This window comes from Bos grunniens, chromosome 26 (genome assembly GCF_055505025.1).
Source record: "Bos grunniens cultivar Pamir isolate PY7600 chromosome 26, Bosgru_T2T1.0, whole genome shotgun sequence".
Classification (NCBI taxonomy): domain Eukaryota; kingdom Metazoa; phylum Chordata; class Mammalia; order Artiodactyla; family Bovidae; genus Bos; species Bos grunniens.
In genome coordinates, this window is record NC_141190.1 from 27,494,385 (window position 1) to 27,508,458 (window position 14,074).

General features: G+C 41.0%; 1 protein-coding gene across 6 annotated transcripts in view; it reads right to left on the bottom strand.

The window, feature by feature from the left end:
• SORCS1 (sortilin related VPS10 domain containing receptor 1) overlaps positions 1 to 14,074 on the bottom strand; it is a 576,007-nt gene that overhangs the window by 177,824 nt on the left and 384,109 nt on the right. For all 6 annotated transcript variants that reach the window (XR_015155388.1, XM_086377870.1, XM_086377867.1 and 3 more), the window contains exon 5: positions 5,925 to 5,998. Coding sequence is in view for 5 of the 6 variants with exons in the window: in XM_086377870.1 (XP_086233996.1) it covers positions 5,925 to 5,998 (74 nt within the window). In the remaining variant the exon portion in view is untranslated. The remainder of the gene's footprint in view (positions 1 to 5,924; positions 5,999 to 14,074) is intronic.

Below are 14,074 nucleotides of genomic sequence, written 5' to 3' on the forward strand. Positions count from 1 at the left end.
GGAAGAATAATGGAGTGAGTAGCCATTTCCTTCTCCAGGGGATCTTCCCCACCCAGGGATCGAACCTGGGCTGTCTGTGTTACAGGCAGAGTCTTTACCATCTGAACCACCAGGGAAGTCCCATTGAACTGTTAAACTAACAGTTATTCTGGAGGGATACAAGGGGTTCACAAAGAATCAGACACAAATGAAATGACTGAGCACACACATAACTCTTGAATTTTGGGCTGATCTTTACTGTTGCAAGCAAGCGTCATGGATCTAGATAGACCAAGTTTCAAAATTTGGTATACTACATGTTATGTTGCATAAACTATATCATTTTTCTATTTCATCAACAAGGGAATAAAAATCCCTACCCCACAATCTTGTTGTGAGGATCAAATGGTGTGACTTATCATGTGCCTTCAAGCTAGGCTACAGCAGTATGTGAACTGAGACCTTCCAGAGGTAAGACCTAGTACAACCAGTGCAAGTTCAATGCATGAAGCAGGGCTTCCAGGGCTGGTGCTCTGTGACACCAGGAGGTATGGGATGGGGAGGGAAGGGGGCGGGGGGTTCAGGATTAGGGGGACACATGTATACCTATGGCTGATTCATGCTGTTGTATAGCAAAACCCATCACAATATTCGAAAGCAGCTATTCTCCAATTAAAATAAATAAATTAATTAAAAAAAAAAGAAAAAGAAAGAAAAGACAGAGGAATCAGAGATCAAATTAGCAGAGAAAGCAAGGGAATTCCAGAAAAACATCTACTTCTGCTTCACTGGGCTTCCCTTGTGGCTCAGCTGGTAAAGCCTGTACTATGGGAAATCTGGGTTCGATCCCTCTGTTGGGAAGATCCCCTGGAGAAGGGAAAGGCTACCCACTCCACTATTCTGGCCTGGAAAACTCCATGGACTGTACAGTCCATGGGGTCACAAAGAGTGGGACACGACTAGGCGACTTTCACTTTTTCATTAACTATGCTAATGCCTCTGACTATGTGGATCACAATGAACTGTGGAAAATTCTTAAAGAGATGGGAATACCAGACTACCTTACCTGTCTCCTGAGAAACCTGTTTGCAGGTCAAGAAGCAATGGTTAGAACCTTAAATGAAACAATGGACTGGGTCAAAATTGGGAAAGGAGTACGATCCTGTATTGTGACCTTGTTTATTTAACTTATAAGGGAGTACATTATGTGAAATGTCCGCTGGACGAATCGAAAGCTGGAAACAAGATTGCCAGGAGAAATATCAACAACTTCAGCGATACAGATGATACTACTCTAATGGCAGAAAATGAAAAGGAACTAAAGAGACTCTTGATGAGGTTCACCCTCTTTCACAGAGGAGAGTAAAAAAGCTGGCTTAAAACTCAACATTCAAAAAGCTAAGATCATGGCATCCAGTCCCATCACTTTATGGCAAATAGATGGGTAAAAGTGGAAGCAATGATAGATTTTATTTTCCTGGGCTCCAAAATTACTGCAGATGGTGACTACAGCCATGAAAATTAAAAGATGCTTGCTCCTTGAAATAGAGAGCGTATTAAAAGCAGAGACATCGATTTGCCAACAAAGGTCCATATAGTCAAAACTATGATTTTTCCAGCAGTCATGTATGGTTTTGAGAGTTGGACCATAAAAAAAAGCTGAGTGCAGAAGAACTGATGCCTTCAAATTGTGGTACTGCAGAAGACTCTTGGGAGTCCCTTGGACCGAAAGGAGATCAAACCACTCAATCCTAAAGGAAATCAACCACGAATATTCATTGGAAAGATTGATGCTGAAGCTCCAATACTCTGGTCACCTGATGCAAGGAGATGACTCATTGGGAAAGACCCTGATGCCGGGAAATACTGAAGACAAAAGAAGAGGGCAGCAGAGGAGGAAATGGTTAGATAGCATCACCAACTCAATGGACATGAATCAGAGCAAACTCTAGAAGATAGTGAAGGACAGGGAAGTTTGGCATGCTGCAGTCCATGGGGTTACAAAGAGTCGGACATGACTTAACAACTGAATAACAACAAAATCATGTACCTAGATGACTGCAGTTACTTAACAATTACATATCCCTATTCTGGAACATTATCTTACTGACACCTAGCTCTCCCATCTTATTTTCTCCCTAATGAAAATCTATCTTTTTATTTTATGATAACAGAATCTTTTTTTCTTCCTCTTTAGGAATCTTCTCTCCTCCATCCTTGAGCTATGTAGTTTGACTAAGACTCTATACCACCTCCTATTTCAATTCCCAGAAAAGATATGTGTCTGACCTACATTAGTAATGAACCATCTTATATAGCTCTGATCCAAGCCAGACTACTTGGATTCAATCCCTGGAAATGTGAGGAAAGAGGCAGACCAGTTTGATGGAGTTTCCAAACTGTCAGACTGTAAGACTAAATTTGATGATGTCCATCATTGCTATAATAAATGGTGAAATCTAACTTGAGAATGAAGCCAACTTGGGGGAAAAACAAAACTAAGAGATGTAAAAAATCAGTTAATATTACTGTAAGCCAGCAGGGACTCAATACAGTTCTTAGGTGTCAGGCATATAACCAATTCACAAGAAACATCTCATTTAACTAAGTAGGTATTAATTATCTTTTTACAGAGGGAAAAAAAAGGGGCATGCAGAATTAAACTTACTCATGACTCCTTACTGAGTAAATGGCAAAGCTAGAACTCATACCTCAGTATCTCTGAGCCCCTTAAATTCCCAGCTGTATAGCCTCCCAGTATAATTGATTTCTGATATAGTAAAGAACAAAACCGTTATAACAGTTAGTTGAATAAAAATATACCTATTCTATTTAAGGCAGTATTGTGCTAAGATACATTTTATAAGATGCCCTAAACATGCAAATCAATTTTGGAAGCAATTTAAACTCCTCGGGAGAAAGTTCATATGTATGTCAGTATGATGGTGCTACGAACAATCACCATAAACATAAGGATAAGTTCTTACATTCCAAAACTGCTTTGCAATTACCACTGACTACTTCCAGGGGTAGGAGTACTATTACCACCAAAAATAAAGATATGCCTTAAGTGCACTAGGTGACGAGGAAAAGATATGAATTCATCTTCATTTTTCTCCATGGGAAATGCTATGTTATTATCCAGTGTCACATGTAAGTTCAGCCCTATAAAAGTTCCCCTCAGTCCCCTCTACACTCCCACAGCCAGGCTTTAAGCAGAAATGATTAAAGAGAGCTTCTTTCAATTAAGCTTGCTGAATAATCCTAGATAGCCCAATAGTTCTCATATAATAAAAAAAAAAAAACTGATTTCCAAGAGTCTAACAAATATTGCTTCGACTGACACCTTTCTGCAAGCCATAGGAAGATCCTCAGAGTCAGAAAATACAGACCATGTAGCCAGAGACCAATATATTTCATCAACAGTCATGTGCACTGTGCAATTTACAAGGTCTCATGCTTTCTCTGGAAAGTCCAGAGGGCCCATTTTCCAAGCCCAGTTGGAGGGATACACACACAGGCATGGTGGCCAAAAGAGCCTTGGGTTTTCTACTCATCTGCCTAAAACAGGCCAGATTTCCAGAGTTCATAGCTCCAGCCCAGAAGAGTTCCAAGAAGTGGCAGAGCCCATTGATTCAGTAGCTTATGGGCTCTGAAGCCATTCTGCCCGAATCTTAATCCTGGCTTTGCTGCTTTCTGGCTGGGTGACCTTGGCTAAATTATTTAACCTCTCCATGCCAAAGATTCCTTTTCTGTTAGGGATGATAATGCAAGGCTTACTTCATAAAATTGCTCTGAGAATTACATTGCTTAAGTTTGAATAATGCCTATCACAATGTCAGAGCTTGAATGGAGAAGAGGTCTCTATTCCCAAAGGCAGAGGAGGGGTATCATTTATTTCACTCAGCAGACAGATTAATTAGAATTTATATATGTTTTTATAAAGATAATGATATGACATGTGGTTACAAGGACTTGGTATAATATTTGTATAATAAATAAAATTTGTATAACAATATTTATATAATAACATTTGGTCACCGATGGAAGATCCCCATTCCAAGAAGAAATAATGGGTTTTCAATTACTATCAGCCAAAGCAATGATGGAATTGTTTTTCATCCCCAAAATGTGTGTAAATTAGCCCTCAGTGAGCTGGAAAATACTGTGTACCATGTACCACTTGACATGGGAAATTCTCTCATCTTACTTTCCTTTTTTTTTTTTTTTTGATCAGTGTTTTTCTTTGTTTCTGTCAGTTGGAACAAACTTCTCTCCAGACTTTCATGAAGTTTTTACCTTCCACTGCTTGGTCCATGTGCAAATGTTTTCAGTTACTTGGAAGCAGGACCTAAAGATCAGTCTCTCATGCTTTCTCATTGGTGAAGCATTGAGTCCATTTCCAGGTTAACTTAGGGGAACCACATTGATTTATTTTAGTCTTTATTTATTCTGTGCATATCATTATTTATTTATTCTATGAACATATAACACCCAGTATAAAGGAGGAAATGAAAATAAACAAAACCCATGGACCCTCTTTCCAAAAAAGTGACTTTATAATTTATAAGGAGATGCACATGGAGATGCAAAGTGTCTCGTGCATAAGAAACAAAATGAATAACTGAGGAAAAGAAGAAATGCTAATCAGAAAAGGGAGATTCAGTGACAGTTAGAACTGTTTTCCCAGAGAAGGGAGAAGCCAATTTAGATGCCAAAAACAAAGCTTCAGTCATTCCTGAGTGGAAGCAGCAGTGAAGAGGTGGGTGACTTCTATGCAACAGAAACCCTATTTAGTTATCAACGTCTCTGTGATGGGAGAAAAGGTATCTTTCCGTATAGAAGTCTCTTTGTGTTATCTTTGAGCCAGTTTGTTTGCAAATGACTTGTCTTTCACTTTTTCAGGCAGTTTCACTAGTGTTAAGAGATTTATCTGTTCTCTGGCTTTCACCTCCCACAGGAGTCTTAGGGCTGTGTTTGAGAATAAGAAAAATAAAAATGCATTCCTCTTTGAAGTGAGAGAATTGGAGTGGTGAGGGAAGCTATTAGGTACATGGAAGTTGGAAGGCTGATGAAAGATAGTGTGATTTTAAGAGGAATAAAAGGGAGGCAACTTTCACTGTCCTGGTTGTAGGAAACTCACTAGCTTCTAAAAGGTCATTGCCCCAGTAATTCTCAATGACGTGAACAAAGGATATTTAAACTCTTGTTTGAGCTAGTTCCACAGACCACTGTTAATACCAGCAGAAATCTGGAAGTAACCTAGATGTCTATTCCATAGGCAGGTTAGATAAATTAGGGCAAGACAGAATCGCATCTTTTATATGGTTTAGGCTGTAAATTCAAAAGGGATTGATAAGTAATATCAACATTAACTAGAATGTTTTGTATTTGCACATGCTTAGGTATTCATAGAATGTTTATGGAAGGAGAAGTGAGAAACTAACTAACTAACTAACTAACTAACTAACTAAAGAAACTAACTAACGCAAACATTGGTTGCGTACCATATGATGAAAAGAATACTTAAAAGAGTCGAAATCAGGAATCGGAAGATGATCTGCTTTTAGACTAATTAAGATCTAGTTATTTACACTGAAAGTCTTTAATTTGAACATGTATTATATATGTGTATAATGCTTTTAGTAATAAAAAAATCACTATTAAAATGTTTTAAAGTGTCTGTCTTAAAGTTTCATCAAAATATAACAAAACAACATTTTCATCGCTCTTGCTGCCATTGATCTCATTTTTTAAAAGTAATTTATGATACTGCTTTAACAATCCCTTGCCGTGTTTACCACTCCAATGTCCCCTTCTGCCCTACAGAATGTGGGTATATCCCAATAAGAACAGACGTCATGTGAGAGCTCTGGGTGGGAAGATTTCAACGCTCATTTTCTCGGGTGATATCTCCATTTGCTAGTTAACAGAGTGAGACTTACCAGTAGAATCTGTTTGGAACAACCGCTTCCTGGATAAGCTGCCACCTTCTCCCAAATTCAGCAGAGCTGTATAACTGTAGAGAAGACAAAATATTCAGCACCAGGACGTCATGGTACACTGAATGCATAAAACATGATTCACTGGATTAATGATAATGATAATAATAATAACGTCTTCCATTTATTAATCACCCTTCCTATGCCAGATGAGTGCCCCATGTATCATTTCTATTCTCCATATAGATCCTGCAAGACATTGATATTTCCATTTTATAGTTGAGCAAACTGAAGCTCACAAAGATTAAGTGATTTGTTGGAAATCACATGCCCTCTAAATATTAAAATAAATTGGGATTCATACCCCATTCTGCCTGGTAAGCTGTATTACTTGCCCTGGAATATGCAGACTGTTGTCTGAAATACAAAGAAGTCCAAAATCTAGACCTGGCTCTCAGAAAGCCAATAATATAACCCAAATCTGACAAAAAATAATGAGCAATGCATGCAATCACCAGATGAAGGAATTCAAAGGAAGGGGATTCAGAAATCAATTAGGGATGCTTCTGAGATGTATGGTGATTCACCATGGATGTGAATGAATGGCAGAATTCAAACTGACAAAGAGAAGACAAGCAGGACTCACAAAGGGAATAACATGGATAAGAAGTGAGAAAATCAGGGATGGTATATGAATAAATGTGGCTTATCAAAGGCACATGTAGTCAAAGCTATGCTTTTTCCAGTAGTCACGTATGGATGTGAGAGTTGATCCATAAAGAAAGCTGAGCACCAAAGAACTGATGCTTTTGAACTGTGGTGTTAGAGAAGACTCTTGAGAGTCCCCTGGACTGCAAGGAGATCAAACCAGACCATCTTAAAGGGAATCAGTCTTGAATATTCATTGGAAGGACTGACGCTGAAGCTGAATCTCCAATACTTTGGAGACATGATGTGAAGAACTGACTCATTGGAAAAGACCCTGATGCTGGGGAAGATGGAAGTCAGGAGGAGAAGGGGACAACAGAGGATGAGATGGTTGGATGGCATCACTGACTCGATGGACATGAGCTTGAGCAAACTCTGAGAGTTGGTGATGGGCAGGGAAGTCTGGCGTGCTACAGTCCATGGGGTTGCAAAGAGTTGGACACAACTGAGCAACTGAACTGAACTGGCAACTTGAAAAGGCTTTGAATGACAAGTTAGGGAGAAGAAAATCCGGTCGTGCTGGCAGAAGGAGCCAGTTGATGTCTTTTTAAACAGAGAATAGAGGAACTTTAGGCTCTAACAGCAGCCCACATGGACTAAGCTTTTACTATAATTCAAGTGCTTCTCATGCATTCCTTCATTTAATCCACATACCATCCCTCCCAGTAATATATACAGCTATTATGGCCATTTTGCCAATGCTTACACAGCCGGGGAGATTTCAAGTCCATTTGCTACAGTGCTGTCCAAGGGCAACCACAAAGAAACACTGCTCATGACCCAGGGTCTAACCCTCCGCATACTCCTTCCCCTCCAAGTGTCTTTCTTCTCTTCTATCTTGCTCTTCATTGTTGGCTCACTCCTACTCCTGCTCCTCTCCAGTGGTCTCACAGCACCAGGATGGTTTTACAGGAACCTTTCTTTGTGTTTTTCCTTGTTTTTGTTGTTCTTGTTCTTTTGCTTCTAGAAGTGTCCTCTGATGGCAGCCCAGAGATTCCTATTGCTTGAGGCATTCCGGTTCCCACGGATGTTTGGCTGGATGATTTGAAAATATCATTTTGGAACATCTCCTTTCTGCTGTGTGCCTGGTCTGTAACCCACTCACATCCCAGTCATCCACCACTGCGCGTGCCAGATCCTACAGTGAATGGATGGTGAGTCACTGTGTACTGAGTACCATGACTGTCCGCCCTCTCCAGCCTCGGCGCTCAATGGAGGGTCAAATGACTCACCAAGTGACTCACCGCGGCTGCAGATGTACCAGGCATGTCCAAGAAGTAAGTCAGCTCAAGTGAGGATTTACTGACCCTTGGAAGAGCCTGCTACGACATTGTGTACACTGGATCAAAACACATCCTGAAGTCAAAAAAGAGGCTGAAGTATTTGGCTACCAAAGCGAGGCGCTCCCTTGGCCCCAGCTACACAGTATTTGGGCATTCAGCCAAGAAGAATCTGTGACTTTTCCTTTCAAGTCTTATTATTTTTCCTTGCCCTACAAAGCCTGGGTTGGGGGGAGGCTTCCTGGGTACATTTCATGCTTGATTCATTTTAAGAGTGCTGAGGAGAAAGGGGAGACAGTTCCCCTCATGGGATAACAGAAGACACAACAACATCTTCCCTCTTAATTCAGACGCCAAGCAGACAGAGGGTGCATGTCCTGCTTCCCACTATGTCCCGAACACTTGCATTTTAATATTCAAACTTGGATCAGAACAGTGATCATTTGATCCTGAGTGTCTGTGGCTTCCTCTGCTCTTGCACCATCTTTTTTTTTTTTTAATTAAAACCCAGAGCTGCACTGCTTTCTATGAGTTCAAAGGGAACAGAAATCATGCCACTGTGTATGCCCTATAGCTATTTATAAATGCATGTTAGTATCTATATTTATATACAAAGATTTATGCAAATATAAGAGAATCAGGGTGGTTTGAAATAATAATTCTGTGTGAAGGCTAGACTCATATATATTCTGAAAATCATATATAAATTCTGAGCTCTCCTACAGCTACACCAAGGGATTGCTACCTCTGTCTTCACATAAAATTCATCACAGTGAGGAACTGTTGGGTGCCAGCATCTACGTGTGTGTGTGTGTGTGTTTTCCTCTATGTCTTTTTAAATTGATCCCTCTAGGCTTGGATTCAGAACCTGTGGACCAGTCAGGTATGTCCCATGATATTTGTTTTTATCCTCTTCAAGGAGATGCTTTGTTATTTGTGAGCATCTAGAGGCCCCTCAAGCAGTGGGTACATCAAACAATCCAATAAACCAAGCCTCTCTTATTCAGCTCAGTGACATTTTTTATAGTTTCCTATCTCAAAAGGTCCCCTCTCGTGTCTTCTCCCTTTTCCATTCCCACCTGGGCACATGCCCCCTGCCATGCCTTCCCTGGTGCTACCCACTCTGGCAGAGGTGGCTTCAAGGCTTGCCTACCACAATGCCAGTCTTCTTTTTAGGTCCAGACGAGAGGACATCTTTTCTATGAACCCTCTCCTACACACTGAGATTTTCTAGAGGCCTCATTTCCAAAGAACTATGGTACAAGAAATGCTATCAAACTATAGTCCATATATTTAACTTTCTTAGTAGCCTTTCAAGAGAGCCTTTTATAATGCAAGACAGAAATCCCTACCCATCTAAACTCACTCTAAAATAGCTGAGATCATCCCTTCCCTCTCTGATGAGATCACAAAGTTTTTATGTGTCTGGAATTCCATCTTTTTGTATCTATACATTGCCTTGTACATAGTAGAAGACCAAGGTGGGGAAATAAAGTATTGACTTTACATCATGAAAATTCCCTAGTGATGGATCTACCTAGTAAAACACTCAGGTTTCCCAAAGAACAGACAAAGGTAATTTAGCAGAGGACGATGTTTTACTTCCATGGATCCATAGCTAGAGGCCTGTACCTAAAACCAACAAACAAAACTATAAATATCAGCACATTTGAAATTCCCAAGGACTTGCAGCCAGGGTCTTATATATTCACCCCTAGAAAGAGCTGCTCTGTATATTCCACCTCCTACTTCAAACCTTTCCTCTCTAAGAATTTAATTGTCCAGCCTGATGTCACACCAAGAAAAGGAGAAAACAACTCACAGCAATCCAAGTTAATGTGTTCATTAAACCTGCAGAGTCTGACAGCAAAGTTTTCCTCCACAAAATAGAGAGTGCTACCCAAACCTTTTTTTTTTTTTTTTTCCCACCCAGTGACTATCTCAGCCACCAGTGGAAGGCTTTCTGTGTAGAATGAGTCAATGTCCTTTAATACAATTCATAGTGGTGGCAGCACCTAAATAAGATTTATTTCCCTCCCTGTCTGTCTCCAGCTCCAAGGTTTCTTTTGACTGTCAGAACACAGAACTGAGATCTATCACTGCTACCTGTCACATCAGAGAAAGCATCCACAGCTTTCGCCAGCAGTGCCAAATCTAGAGAAAGAGAGAAGGAGAATGATCAGGGGGCAGAAAAGAATATCTGAACTAGTTTTAGGAGAGCAGTGCTTGTCTCTAATCCTCTGTCATGACCTCCCCAGATGCCTTCTTGGAAGGGTTTAGATCTGTTGTTTTGTTTTGTTCTTTTACTAATCCTGGTACAAAATATTAGCGAAAAAATGGAAGGAGTAGACATTTTAGAAAGGGAGAAGGGAAGGATTCTGGTTAACAAAAGAATGCAAGGCAGATGATTCTTCCAGTTTAGAATCACTCTAAACTGCCTGAGACTGCCTCTCCATCTCAGTAAATGTAAGTTAATGAGCACAAACTCATGCACAAACTCATTGCTCATCTAAGCTCAAGATGTATTAGCAGCTCAAGGTCCAACTCTCCACTCTGTTATTACCCTAGTGTGGGGGCTTTCAAAACTTCTTCCTGCCATGTTCCTCCCCTGAAGAGTTAGTCAGTCCTTCTTTCCTTTTTTTTTTTTTTTTGATAACTTGATCATCATCACATTGGCTTGTTTTCTTGCAATCTGTCTTTGTCTGCCATATGAAGAGTGCAGATAAAAAAGCAATTAATTGCAAAGGATGCAATTTCAAGGGTTGGTTTTATTACCAGCTTTCAACCAAATGTACAATCCTCTCTGGTGCCATCCTGGAGAGCTGCAAGTTGGCTGAGAGGCAAAGGCTCCAATGGAGAATAAAGAGGAAGCCACAGGGGGACAAACAGCTTGGGGGTGGGCAAGAGTGAGATCCACCAACTGTGCTCAGGATTCTTAATCGACAGCAAAATAAGAAGGGCTGGAAGAAGGCGGATATGAGAGCAGCTCCTTCTAACTTTCATCTTCCATCTTCTTACCTTTCACATTTTGGCTGAATCGCGAGCAGAACAACGTCTTTTTTTTTTAATAGAAATTCAACTTCCTTGTGGTGATGCAAAAGCTTGCAAGCACTGTTGTCCCTGGAACGTCTTCTCAATTGTTCTAAATCAGATCAGTGCAGCCCCTCATTTTATAGCATTAAGACAGGGACCTATCGGGAATTTTCTTTTGCAGCTAGGAAATCAGTGCAAGGATATCATTTGGCAGAAGGTAAGGGTGATAGCATGTTTCAGTCTTTGAAAGTGAAAGCTGCTCAGTCAGGTCTGATTCTTTGTGCCCCATGGAGTGTAGCCTGCCAGGCTCCAGTGTCCATGGGAATTCTCCAGACAAGAATATTGGAGCGAGTTGCCATTTCCTTCTCCAGGGATCTTCTCATCCCAGGAACTGAACCCAGGTCTCCTGCATCGCAAGCAGATTCTTTACCATCTGAGCCACCAGGGAAGAGTTTCAGTCTTTGGCTGATGGGTTTGGATGCTTTCACCACAAAGGTTCCCATGGTGATTTTCTCATCAGGAGGCAGGTCCTGGGTCTCCTCCACATGGTCTCCTGCAGAGGCTTCCAGGTTGGAGGAACACTTCCTGCGGTTGGCTCTCTTCAAGGCTGCCTGGTCCCTCCCCTCTGTGGCTCTGCCCTTAATAGCTTCAGAGGCAGGAGGCTTGCAAATTGCCTTTCCTGAAAAGGCTGACAGAAAACCCTGCCAGTTCTATTTGATCTGCCTCATCCTAATACCACCCTGGGGATGGTCTGGGTACAAAGCACTCAGTCACCTCATGACTCTCCAGTTCTCACTGCTGTTACTGCATTCTTTTTAACAAGAAAAGAGATGGGGCCTTGAGGACTTTCAGTAAATTTATAGTGCCAGCCCTGGGGCATTGCAAATATCAAGCTCCTTCCTCTACTAGCCTCCACAGGAAGAAGAGGAGCAATCCAGAGAAATCCATAGTCTTCAGAGATGGGCTCTGATGCTCTGGTTGCACAGCAAAGGAGGCCAGAGTACACTCTTAGTGGGAAATCACATCATAAGGGACCTTAAGCTTCACCCAGTTCTGACACAAGTCTTCTCCTTGGCTAGTGGGGACAGGAATAGTTACAGAACCATGATGACCTTCCCAGACCAGCTCCCCAACCTCTAAGAGATGCAAGTTCCTCAAAGAAAAGGCTAACTTCTCAGCATCTGTCATACATGAGATGTAGTAATGTGTTATATTTTGTCCAGATTGCTGTGGTGGCTTATGTAAGACAGTAAAAGCAGGAAGTCTCCCCAAGTTCTCAAGGTGGGACTGGGAAAACAGTTAAAATCTCTCAGTATGACAATGTGAGGAAAGAGTGTTCCAGGAGAAGTGGGTCAATCTGAGCAAATAAACAGAGCAGAAAAAGTGAAAGTGAAGTCACTTAGTCGTGTCTGACTCTTTGCGACCCCATGGACTGTAGCCTACCAGGCTCCTCTGTCCATGGAATTTTCCAGGCAACAGAACTGGAGTGGGTTGCCAATTCCTTCTCCAGAGGATCTTCCTGACCTGGGGATTGAACCTGGGTCTCCTGAATTGCAGGCAGACGCTTTACCATCTGAGCCACCAGGGAAGCCTGAAAAAAAAGTTAGAGCGGTGTCTTTGTTCTTCTTTGTTCTGTCAACTACGGGAGACCCAGCTTGGCGGGGATGGGTAAAGGAAAGTGAAGTGGGAGCAGAGGCTATAAACACAGCCTGGGAGCAGGTTGGGTGGAGGCAATCCAAGCAAACTCGTGGGGAGCTAATGGAGACGGGACTCAACGACAAGGAGGTCAAAAAACAAGGGCCCCCAAAGCTTTGCTGATGGAGTGAGCAGGAATGATGACCAGTCACCAGCTCCATAAAATTCTCCCGAGGTTGGATTTATCAAACCTGTCACTGGCCAGCCCCCAGCTGGCAATGAAATCTGTCACATGCCCCACAGTCCTGTTTGGCAGGATTGGGGGATTAAACATACGGAACTTGGGTGGGCTGGGCAGCAAGGGTCAGTAGGTGACAGAGGACCAGGTCAACTTGTGGCCATTTCCTGTGCTCCCAGATCTGGGGGTACTTAGGGAAATTTTCAAAGGGAATCTTAGCCTTAAAGGTTCTATAATATAGATGTAGAAATAGAGAGTAGATAAAATAATTAGATGCTAAGCATCTATATCACAAATCCCCCATATCTAGACACTGACAGGAAAAAATGAATAGCTCTCAATAACCATGTAATTGTCCCATTATTCAAATGCATAGATGATGAAACTTAGCAAGTTTTGAGAGATAAAAATAAGCAGGAGGAAAAACTTGTTGCTTGGAACATATTGGAAGTGTGCTTACATAAGACAGATCCATCAGCCGTGTGGAGATGGGACAGAGGGGAGAGAGCAGTTAGCAAGTGGCTGAGCAGAGCAGGGAAGAGATGGGTGCCTGGATGAGCAAGGGCCCCTAGATGTGGGAAGGAGGCAAGGGAAGAAGAGCAACAACAATAATAACAATAAACAAAATTTTAAAAAGAAAAATTCTGACCAGGACTGAGCATAAGAGAGGGTCATTTCATTTAGGTATACTTATATATATACACACACATACACGGGGGTGTGTGTGTATTCTATTTCAGATTCTTTTCTATTATAGGGTATTTCAAGAAAATGACTATGACTCCCTGTGCTATACATACACAGGCAACTATAAATTTTGTCTTAAATTTGAATGATGGGCTTTAGAGACTTTTCTAGAATATCTAAATATTTCATCTAACAATTCCAAGGACTACTGATTTATTTTTATTTATTTCATTCCAGTTTTTAATTTTTCATTGAAGTATAATCGGTTTACAATGTTGTGCTAGCATTTGGTGTACAGCAAAGTGATTGTTTTATTCATAAATACGTTCTTTTTACATACTCTTTGCACTATAGGTTATAACAAGATTTTGAATATAGTTCCCTATAATATATAATAGAAGTTTATCAATTTTATATATAGTAGTGGATATCTGTTAATCTCAAACTCCTGTTTTATCTTTCCCCCACTCCCCTTTGATAACCATAAGTTTGCTTTTTTATATCTGTGAGCCTGTTTCTGTTTTGTAAATAAGTTTATCTGTGTCATTTTTTAAGATTCCACATATAAGTGA